The sequence below is a fragment of the Oreochromis niloticus genome, linkage group LG4 (assembly GCF_001858045.2).
Source record: "Oreochromis niloticus isolate F11D_XX linkage group LG4, O_niloticus_UMD_NMBU, whole genome shotgun sequence".
NCBI classification, from domain to species: domain Eukaryota; kingdom Metazoa; phylum Chordata; class Actinopteri; order Cichliformes; family Cichlidae; genus Oreochromis; species Oreochromis niloticus.
The window spans coordinates 3,777,035-3,788,181 of record NC_031969.2 but is presented as its reverse complement, the minus strand read 5'-3'; the positions used below and the strand labels follow the sequence as shown (position 1 = coordinate 3,788,181).

Sequence of the window (11,147 nt, the reverse complement as noted above, 5' to 3'; positions counted from 1 at the left end):
ATACAAAATGCGGTGTTATCAAACTGCAGAATAAAAGATTGTACAAGAATTTCTGTAAATGTTAAATTGTGGCCAAAAACAACGGAGAGCTCACCAGTGTAACAGAGGAAGTAATTGTAGCCATTACACGCACTGTTGTGCCACTTCTCTAAATATGTGGTGCCACAGGAGTAGTTGTGTTTACTCGATGGCTTGTTGGGAGCCCAGTTGGGGAATGAATATGCGCTCCCATCTGACCACATCCATGAATTTCTATAGAGACCGATCTACGTGGGGGAATTGTTCAACATCATCTTCAGCTGTTCATTCTCAGACTGGTTCCTCACACTGGCCAGATCTGTGTGCTTCACCCTGCAGTAGCTCTGAGCGTTTTCCCAGGTCTCACTCACATTCACATAGATGAAGCTCGATGTGTCTGGAAATATGTGACAATGTTTCATTCAGTTAGTCTCCAAGAATATATGAATATCTGTATAATATCTGTATAACATGTAAATGTGTTTTGTTTTTTTGGACTCTTGGTATTTGGGAAAATAACTGCGTTACCTGTCACAGACATACGCATACGGCATCTAGAAGTTTTGGTAGTAGTCTAATACAACAGATTAGACTGCTAACTACAATATATGTAGCATTCATGTTAAAATATTCTGGTTACTAAATAAGTAGATTATTTATTTATTTATTGCAACACAGGAGTTGCCCCCTGCTGGACAGAATACAGGTCCACATCGCAACTCCACCACTGTTTGAACATGATATAGTAATATAGTAACTTTTTTTGTAATTTAGATTAAGTTTAATGTCGTTTTTCTGACCAGATTTTATTCTGATAAAAGATTTATTGATAAGGACTAACACCTCCATCCTTAGTATGATCTTCTCTTCAATCTCTTAAATCCTCAATCCTTCCTCTACAAAACTAAAGCTTTTAAAATCCTTGAACAAACATTATGAATGAAAGATCAGAGTAACTATTAATAAAACAACATGGAATGTGTGAAGTACCTGACCCGATGGTCATTTTTTAATAACATAGAGGGCTGACTAGAACTTAATATTAGCTTTAAAGCTATGTATAATTACAGATATTCAAAGATCATAAAGCTAAAATCTTAATGATGATATAACTGATAGTTTCTTCTTTTTCGTTACTTTTGTAGTAGCAGATGAATGGGTATGTGTCGCCACACGCCTGATCTGTCCATTCCCCACTTGGGAGCATTGCCACACATGCTTTGTAGTATCCTGGACCAACATTCGGTTCATTACTAGCCCACATTCTGAACTCAGTCCCTCCTTCAACATAATAATTCTGGTATCCCAGAGACCACCTCCATGCTTCAATGTCAGGTTGGAGTCCAATCCAAACACTGTAAAGTCCCTTTGTAAGTTTATTGACCATTGCCAGGTCTTGCTCATTTTGCACACAAGCCAGGTCAGTGTACTTATTCCTACAGAACTGTTTAGCGCTGCTCCAGTCTTTTGCCTGTGAAACAAGTATGTAGAGTCGAGGAAAACAGGCAGGCAGGAAACACAGTCCTGTGGTAAAAATAAAGATACTCACTTTGAAGCATTTCATGTCAAATGCAAATCATACAGTTTCTGGATCCTCATAAACTATTGAATATGAGACATTATATAGTAGTTTGTTAATGTTTGTTCATAGTGGCAAAATTAAGAGAGGCTTGTATAATAATGAACAAAGACTTTGTTTCACACTTTAAACCTCAACAAAAGTTACTCATTGATGTACTAACCCATTTTTAACAAATTTTTATTTCATAGAATTTTGGAAATAAATGATTCACACTGACCTGACAGGACCATCATCAGCACTGTATTCTGTTTCATGATGTACTGTTGGATGGTTCACATATACCTTGAGTTGATAAGTGTCTGTTTGTTGGTGATTTTCTGTGGCAGGAAAAGTGTTGAGATCAAGATACGAGACCACAGACCTTACTCATTACATAATACATTTTAAATAAAATCCATGAAAGTTGGTAGTAAAACTTAATGTTTTTTATTTAAAAAAGGAAAAGTTAATGTTTTCTTCTAAATAACACACAGTAGATGATGTTAAATGATAAATAAATGGATATAATTCCCTCTGACTGGTAGTGACATCAAATGGAAATACTTAATTTAAGAAAATCTGCGTTCCACTCATTGCATTCTATACTTTTTTTTTCCATAAATATAAATATTCGCTATCAGATTAATTAATGCTAATTAATAATGTAATAGGAAGTGGGTGGGGAATTAACTTTCCCAAACTTCCACATGGTTGTGGAGGGCTGCACCAATAAGTGTTCAGTATTTTTTATTTTTTTATTTTTTTGGTCTTTATAGGCTTATTCCTGCATCTCTCCACAATAGCAGCATGGGCCAGCAGGAAGTAGGCAAGACACCTATGTAAACTGAGGCAAACATCAGACTCCAGCGAAATATAAACATAACATTAAATGAACATTACACAATTACACATTACCAAAAAGTCCACAGAAGACCTCTGATGTTTGTTACATTTGTACTTACCTAGAATAAGTCAAATACGTGAGCTCCAGCATCTAGCAAACAGCTGAAACACGCTTTAAGCCTCTTCCCTTGTCATGTGTTTGGAACTGTGTTTATATTACCACGTGTCTTCTGTCCTAGAAAAGGATGACATGAAGAGGTGGAGAATGAGCCAGGTAGTTTTTGAATTACATTTGAATATTTTAAGCATTATTCCAGCCACTTTAAATGCGTGTCACAGCAGTGAAATAGTGCAAAAATGTTTGTACTCTTTTTTTTTTTCTCCTTAACCTGCCCTATCTGGCAGTTTTAGCAAGCAGAATCATCATCTGCAACCTTTGTTGAGCCAAACACAATTGCTTTGCCAAGAAGAGCAGTATAGACTCTCTGTAGGGTCCTCTTTGTGTTCTTTTTGTTTTATTTCCTTAATTTAATTTATTATTCATATTATTGTCAGTGTTGGTATTGTGGCAGACACACACACACACACACACACACACACACACACACACACACAGAAGATGAAGTTGAATGATGAATAAATGTAAAGAGAAATAGTTCCCTCTGACTGGTAGTGAATGGAAATATTACATTTAAGAAAATCTGCATTCCACTCATTGCATTCTTTTTTTCCATAAATACAAATATTCACCATAAGATTAATTAATGCGAATTAATAATATAATAGGAAATGGGTGGGAAATTAATTTCCGCAAACTTCCACATGGATGTGGAGGCTGCACCAATAAGCTGAATTTTGTTCTGTTCAATTTTTTTTTTTTTTTTTTTTTGTCTTCATAGGCTTTTAGTCCTGCAGCTCTCCACAACAGTAGTGTGGGCCAGTAGGAAGGAGGCAGGACACCTATATAAGCTGATGCAAGAATCAGACTCCAGTGAGATTTAAATATAGCATTAAATTAACATTACACAATTTCATATTACCAGAAAGCCCACAGAAGACCTCTGATGTTTGTTACATTTGTGCTTACCAGAGGCAGGGGGTCGAGTTCTGTCTGGGGTGTAAGTGATCAAATACTATATGAATGCTAATCAATTTATAACTTTTATGTGATTTTTTTCTGGATTTTTGGTTGATATTCTGTCTCTCTCCATTAAAATGACAGAATAATTAAAATGGCCATTAAAACTACCATAGAAATTAGAGACTGTTCATTTCTTTGTGACTGAGCAAACTTACAATTCACCAGAGAATAAAAGAACTACTTCCACCACTGTTACTGTAAGCACAGGAAAACAGGCGAAGCATTATGTTTCAGTCTGGTATACTGGTGTCATTGGTGTTGTAAATGGATGGATTGCTCATTGACATAAAGATGAAGAAAGAGGATGCTCGGTGTTTTATTTTCTTGCCACTACATCTTATAATAATTATTGAACAATGACCGTCAGCAGTGTTGGTACAAAACAAAAAACAAATATATAGTGCTTCATATTTGATTTAGTATATGAAGTTTAAATGTTCCATATTAAACAAGCAGTGGAAATAAGTAATTTGTCATTTGTGTATGTAAAGGTTTTGTAGTCTTAGTGTTTTTTGTTGTGTGTTTTTTTCAAGGTATCTGGGGAAGGTAAAGGAATTAAGTCAACCAAATTAATTTGTTTAGGAAAATATATCCCCCTTTAGGTAAGGCCAATATTTAAATAAATAGATCCCACTTGAAACCCACATTTGAAAGCACAGTCATGACATCTGTTTTTGTCTCCAAAACCATGTTGAACCCTGTTTAGATAGTGCTACTGCTAAACTCATGTCAAATAAAATCTCAGTTCACCCTTTTTTTTGAAAATCTTTTCTGCTTGTGGCAGCTGGAATAATAATTCAGATTATATTGCATGTGCATGGCTGCTTTATATCTTTTCTAGTTCGTGTTTTATTTTCTGTAGGGGAGACGTATGGATGTAACACAGAGTTTTAACATCACCAATCCCACCAATCAGGCATGATATAGGAGTCATATTATCATTTAAGTGTTTACTCACTTTCATTCCTGATTTCACATGGTGGTTGTCATGGCTGCAAGCAACTGCATGTTGATTTCATTGAGAAAAAAAATAATTTTGACGAAAGAACAAAACTGTTACACAACTGCAGATACAAAAATTATAACTTACACTATATTAAATTTTAGTTTCTTAGACAAACTGTGATGGCCTGTTAATTTTAACCCACTATGCTGATGCAGTTAGTGACACAATGACTTACAGGGCTGGGGTGTGTTGTAACATATGTTCAACCATCCCCTTCCTTAAAGTGTGAATAGTTTTTTGATTTGACATATACTCATACATGTACTTTTACAGCATCATAGCTAGATAGTGGAAGAGAAAGACTGATAGAGGTGTGCCTGCTGATATAAACGAAAAAAGCATCTGATGGGGTCTCAAAGAAGGGCAAGTGGGCTACCAACATTCGTCAACACTGTGAATGTGATTAAGAATATACATGCATGCTGCCATTTTTTGTTTGTTTTTTGATACAAATAATATATATATGCTTTAAATGAGACACTAGCAAGTATGACCCACGCTCAGCAACCGGTCTCCTCTTCTGTCCCTCAGGTAGCTACTGCAAGAATATAGGATGCATGATGATAGGACCCAGCTGTGCCACAACACGTCACCTGTTTATTAAGTAGTCATAGTGTTATGAAAGTGTGTTAACTACACACCCTCATACACCAGACTGCTGGCTGGCACAGTTGGATCCTATCATCTTGCATCCAATATTATCAGAAATAGAGACACAGACTGTTGTCTGATGTGGACTGATGTCTTTTTGCTTCTTTTGTCTAACTGTCACAATTCTCATGCTCATTCATCTGAAGAAGTTTACATCTTTGTAAACTGATTAAATATTATTTTCTTGTTATTTTTATACCCTTTGAAAAACAGCCAATCTAAATTATAAGTACACAGTTTAGATCACTGGGCATTTTGAATGCATTATCATATCAAAATAAAATCTAAGTAATAATAATAATAATAATAATAATACATTTTATTTAAAGGCGCCTTTCAGACCCTCAAGGTCACCTTACAGTAGCAGGTAAACAATACCGTAAAAAACATTTTTTTTTAAAAATGTATATATAGCAAACATGGTAGATAAAATTTAGACATAAACAGTCATAAAAGTATAAAAGCAAATATAAAAACCGAGCAAGGTAAAAATGGCCTAAGACAGATCAGGTGTATGCAATTCGAAACAGATGGGTTTTGAGTAGTGATTTAAAAGAGGTGAGACAGTGTGTGGTCAGTGACTCTCTGGAAAATAAGACAGAGAGTCACTGTTTCTTCATTAGTGACAGTTTAGTGACAGTTTTCTTGCGTCCACATTTTGGCAAATCCAACACTGAACCAGTTTCACGAAACTTAGCAAGCAGTTTGCTAACTGTAGCATGGGAGATGGGTGGTTTCGTAGGGTGTCTTGCATTGAAATCTGCTGCAATGACCTGGTTACTGCGTTCACCAGATATCAACACAATTTCGATCCGCTCCTCACGTGTTAACCTCTTCGACATGTCAATGGCTGTGAACAAAGAGAAACTTGTAAATAACTCATGAAAGAATAAAGTTACGTTGAAACCAAGCACACCATTGTTTTTCTTGTGACATTACCAATAAGTTTGATGTGTCACATGGCCCTCTTCCTATTGAAAAAACAAAAGTTGTATCCAAGATGGCCGACTTCTAAATGGCCACCATGGTTACCACCCATCTTGAGGAGTTTGCCCCCTCACATATACTAATGTGCCACAAACAGGACTTTAATATCACCAACCATTCCCATGTTATTATGGTGTATCCATATAAATGGCCCACCCTGTACACCCTTTTATATCAGTGTTCTCATACAGGCCCTGCACCATCTTGAGTTAAATGCATCATCATGGGAAGCCTTAGGGGGAAATTTAGGGTTACCTGATTCAGCTCTGATTATATGCTTAGTAAGAAAATACATTTCATAAGTTTTAAATGCACTTTAGAACAGCACGCAGCAACACTACATATGAGTGGATGGAAGTAGGTATGGGGTCTTCACACATCCCCGTTCTCTGTTAGCCATCGAGACAGAGGGGCTGGGAGGAGGAGCCTCCCTGATACTGCAGAGCCAGGGGCGGTCTGCTTGTCTCCACCAAAGGAAAAAGGGTAACATCATCAGTCTTGCGTGCTGCACAATACCATTCAATATTTAGTATTTACTGTTATTTACACTTAGCTAAATTATTGCGATAGCGTTGTGTTTATTATGTTGCTCTTTTTTGCTTGTTTTCTCTTTTTTTTCTTTTTTCTTCTCTCAACAGGTGATCCAGGTGATTTTTTTTAAGTGCCCTTCCTAACTGTCCCTCTTCCCCTTTGTTTTTCTTTCCCTCCCTCCCTTTCTTTCTTTCTCTCTTTCCTATCCTCAGTCATGTCTGTCCATCTGTAACAACTAAAAATAAAATAAAATAAATAAATTATAATAACAAAGGCTGTGATGATCCACTTGGTAAAATAAATCCGTTGGGCATCTTTCTTGGCCTTCAGACTAATTCTGATGGCTAAAGAATCACACGGGACAGAGGGAAAAAAAAGAATAAACCTTCTGTAGTTTCACCCTCTGTAGGTACACTGTACTGTATAAATGAATGTATTTTTTACTGACATTACCACATACATTCAGTATTCCTTTGTCGAAAAGGAAAGTTTTCAGCCCAATCTTAAAAGTAGAGAGTATTGTCTCCAGAATCCAAACTGGAAGCTGGTTCCACTGGATTGTACACAACACTGAGGTCTAGCAGGAAAAGCGCAGAAGCAGTGTTGGTCAAGTTACTTGAAAAAAGTAATTAGTAACTAATTACTGATTACTTCTCAAAAAAAAATAATCCCGTTAATTTACTAAATACTTATTTTCAAATGTAATTATTTACTTATTTACTTAGTTACATTTTAAAAACATGATACCCAACCTGAATATAAAGCAATAGACCTTTCAGTGCAATTCTACTTTTTCTGTATAATCCATCATATAAAATGTAATCAAATGAAAAGATTCTCTTTAAAAATTGTTTTATTAGTTTTAATCTTTTAAGTTTATGCACATTGCATCAAGCAAAAATCAGATTATATGCAACAGTCTTTGACTTGAAGAAATTTGTTTAACATTTAAACCTATTTTCTGCATATTCCAAATAAATGCAAGTAAAACACAGCAGAAAGTAAATAAAATCAAAGACTCAGCGGCAGACTCCTGTTGTTCTTAAATCTAGTGTCACCTGTTTACCAGGAGTGGATCAGGTAGAGGTTTGCCCGGTGCAGCAGCGGTCATGTCACTGGGGGGATCCGGGGGTTTCTCTGTGAATTTCACATTCCGGCAGTGTCCTAGGTACTTGCTCAGAAGTTTGGGTGTTTTTTTGGTGTAAAAAGAAGTTTTCTTCCCACGCAGTGTACAGCGGACGCTACTGTTTTTGTCACTTTTTATGGATTCAAACTCAAAGTAAGGTCAGTACTTCCACGCTTTAAACGCTGCACGGTCGTACGCTCTTCCACTCTATATATTATCCATTGTTGATCTGCACATGTCTGTTAGACTGTAAGATTTGTAAGTGATTTGCTTAATTATAAAATCATTTTTTCATTTATTTTATTTTAATGATTTATTGTTACAATAAGTAATGATGTTTATTTTGAAGATCAGGAAGTTGTGCGTTAGCATCGCGTGTTGTTACCAGTAACTGGAAGATAAAAAGAAAAAAGCTGACGCTGTCTTGATTAGCAGCAGAAACTGCCTCGGTTACTGAAGCAAAGCTTCGTAAAAGTTCTTCAAAAGTGTTTCAGAAGTTATCGGCTAACATCTCAATAGTGAGATGAATGTTAGGCAGAGCTGCTGAATTTAGCATAGGTGGCTGCTATGAGCTCCATGAGGAAAGCCCAGTGATGCCGAGCCTCCCTATGTGAGGCTCGGCATCACTGGGCTTTCCTCATCAGACAGACAGCGAAGGATTTATTTGGTTTGTGGTAGGATTCCAACAGTCATCCCGATCCTTGAAACAATTGCAGAACCTGCTGCACCCAACAGACAACAACAAACAGCCAAAATTGAACTAAATTGGTCAGCACAGCAGAGAAAAATACACCAGCTTACACACAATATGTTAACAAAGATGTGACATTGACTAAAACTCACAGGATATACATATGAGGCACACACACAGGTTAGCTAATTTATTATGAACTATGAAGTTTCTTAAGACACAGCTGTCAAGCTATACAAAAAAAGGATTTGTGTACAACTGAGCAGAACCTATCCAACTATGAATGATATTTTACCTGTTCCAGAGGCCAAATTTAAACAAACAGTCAATTACTGTAAAGGTAGCACTGTGAAATTATAATGCTGCTTAATTAAAATGTTAAACTGTGAAGTGGTAGCTCATAAAAAAATCCAACCACTGCCTTTATCTAGGCTCGCTGTCAGACTTGGTTGCATACGGTCGGCTGCTGATCCTGGCCAGAACTCTTGTCTAATTCTTTCTCGTCGTCCTTGTTGAAGGTCTTCCCATCAGGCTCCTTCAACCATCTTAGCTTGAATTCTTCATTCGGGCTGTGCTCATTCAATCTCTGACTGAACTGTGAAACACAAACACCTCACTTTAGTCAATTATAACTGTAAATATTGGCAGAAATGTAATAAAAATAAACAGAAATTGAAATAGAAATAACAGAACTACATGTAGCATTTTTTATTATAATGGTGAAGTATTGCTTCACACTCAGATATAATTACCTTTTCCAAGATGTTCTCTTTCAGTCCCTCCATATCCACAGCAGTATTAGTTGTCTTCAGCTGCACTTTCAACACCTTCCTCATAGACACAGCTGTTTCATTAGCAAAATAAATTAAAACTGAGCTGTATCAATTAAAGATTAACGAGTTCTGTGAACATTAGCTTGCTTTTAAAAACGGAGAGCAGAACTCACCAGTGAAACAGACAAATTTACGGGTATATATACAATTAGAGTTGACCCAGTTCACAGAGGATGAAGCACCACAAGAAGATGTCACTACCGTGGACGGTGAATTGGAAAACCAGTTGGTAAATGAAAATGTGCTCCCATCTGACCACTTCCAGGAGTTTCTGTAGAGGCCGATCCAAGCGGTAGAAGTTGCAATTGCCTTCAGCTGTTGACTCTCAGATTGGTTCCTCACACTGGCCAGGTCAGTGTAGTGGTCCCTGCAGTGGCTTTGAGCATCCCCCCAGGACTTACTCACACCCACAAAGGTGAAACTTGATGTCTCTGAAAACATTTAAACAGTGTTTTACTCCAAAGTCATTACAAATATCCAAACAAGTAATTGAAACCATGTTGTAATTTCTCAGCATGGTGTAAAACTGCAATTATTTAATTGTGTTAGTTAAACCAGGACTATAGCAGAGTTAAAATATAATTTCAAATGATCTGGCTCTGTTCCAAATAGAATCTCTTTTGGTGATTCTGAAAATGAACACCATGTGCATTTTTCCTTCTTTTCATTTTTTCTTTGTATTTTAGTCCCTTTGAAGATGTGAAAAAAGACACATTGAGATTTTTAAGGTTAATTTTTGATTGGATCATTGATAACATATAAGATTTCCAAAGAAGTTCAGCAACGATTTCCTTTACGGCTGCAAACACAACCTTAAAGGGAATAATTGATAGTAATAATAATGATAACACACATTAGGTTTTTTTTCATTACTTTTGTTGTAGCAGTAGAATGGTAACAGGTTTTCACACAACTGGTCATCCCAGTTCCCATTTTGAAGCATTGCCACACAAGCCATGTAGCTGCTTATTCCATAACTGGGTTCACCATTATTCCACATCCTGAAGTCAGCCTCTCCTTCATCATAGTGATCCTGGTTCTCCAGAGACCATTCCCATGCTTCTGTGTCAGGTTGAAGTCCAAACCATAAATAACCTGATGATCCTATGACTTCACTGAGTTCGGCAAAGTCCTGAGCATTATGTACAGTCGCCAGGTTGGTGTATGTCTTCCTGCAGTAATTTTGAGCTTGAATCCACTTCATTGGAATTTGAACAAGGTGATAGATGTGAGGTAAACATGCAGGTAGGAAACACAGTCCTGTGTTAACGATAAAGATATTTTCCAGCACACTTCATACAGTATTTGACATATGTCAAAACAGAGGTTCATTAATTCATCTGCAATTTCAATTCACATATACAGTTTACACATTCCACATTACATTATAAATTTTTTAATTAAATTTTTAAATGCTGTCCTTCCCAGGCATGGATTCACATCAAAATACATGTACAGTTTAGAGATTTATAGAAAAAAAATAACACTGACCTGATAGGACTATCATAACTGCAATGCCTTTCATCATTTTGAACGCCTCACTTGCACCAAGAATTAAGTGTCAGCATATGAGTGTTATTTTCTGTGTTCGGGGACAAAGAGTTGAAATGCTTTACTGTAAAAAATGACCGATACAATAAGTGTTGCAATGAAAATAAGAGCAAAGTAAAATAAATCTAAGTAATTACAAAATATTAAAGAAAAGCACTTCAGTTCAGTATTTATATCCCAATGGTTATTCATTTAGAAATAAACCATA

The 11,147-nt window shown here is 36.4% G+C and overlaps 1 protein-coding gene across 1 annotated transcript; it reads right to left on the bottom strand.

Moving 5' to 3' along the window:
• Positions 1-208: 208 nt before the first annotated feature.
• Positions 209-10,640, bottom strand: LOC106098324 (macrophage mannose receptor 1). The gene is made up of 6 exons (XM_025906620.1): positions 10,262-10,640; positions 9,502-9,819; positions 9,308-9,399; positions 8,998-9,150; positions 1,156-1,489; positions 209-415 (listed from the first exon to the last, which is right to left on the bottom strand). Exons 1-6 carry the CDS (start codon positions 10,590-10,592, stop codon positions 267-269), a joined length of 1,377 nt encoding a protein of 458 aa, XP_025762405.1. The 5' UTR covers positions 10,593-10,640; the 3' UTR covers positions 209-266.
• Between the last annotated feature and the right edge of the window lie 507 nt (positions 10,641-11,147).

Bases quoted from the DNA above. Each gene is read 5' to 3' on its own strand.
- LOC106098324 (XM_025906620.1), bottom strand. From the start codon at position 10,592: ATGAAGTGGATTCAAGCTCAAAATTACTGCAGGAAGACATACACCAAC. The intron at 1,490-8,997 runs TGACAGCGAGCC...CTTGTTTCACAG, and splicing joins CGACCGTATGCAACCAAGTC to GCAAAAGACTGGAGCAGCGC. The intron at 416-1,155 runs GTAACGAAAAAG...ACATATTTCCAG, and splicing joins ATTCATCTGCTACTACAAAA to ACACATCGAGCTTCATCTAT.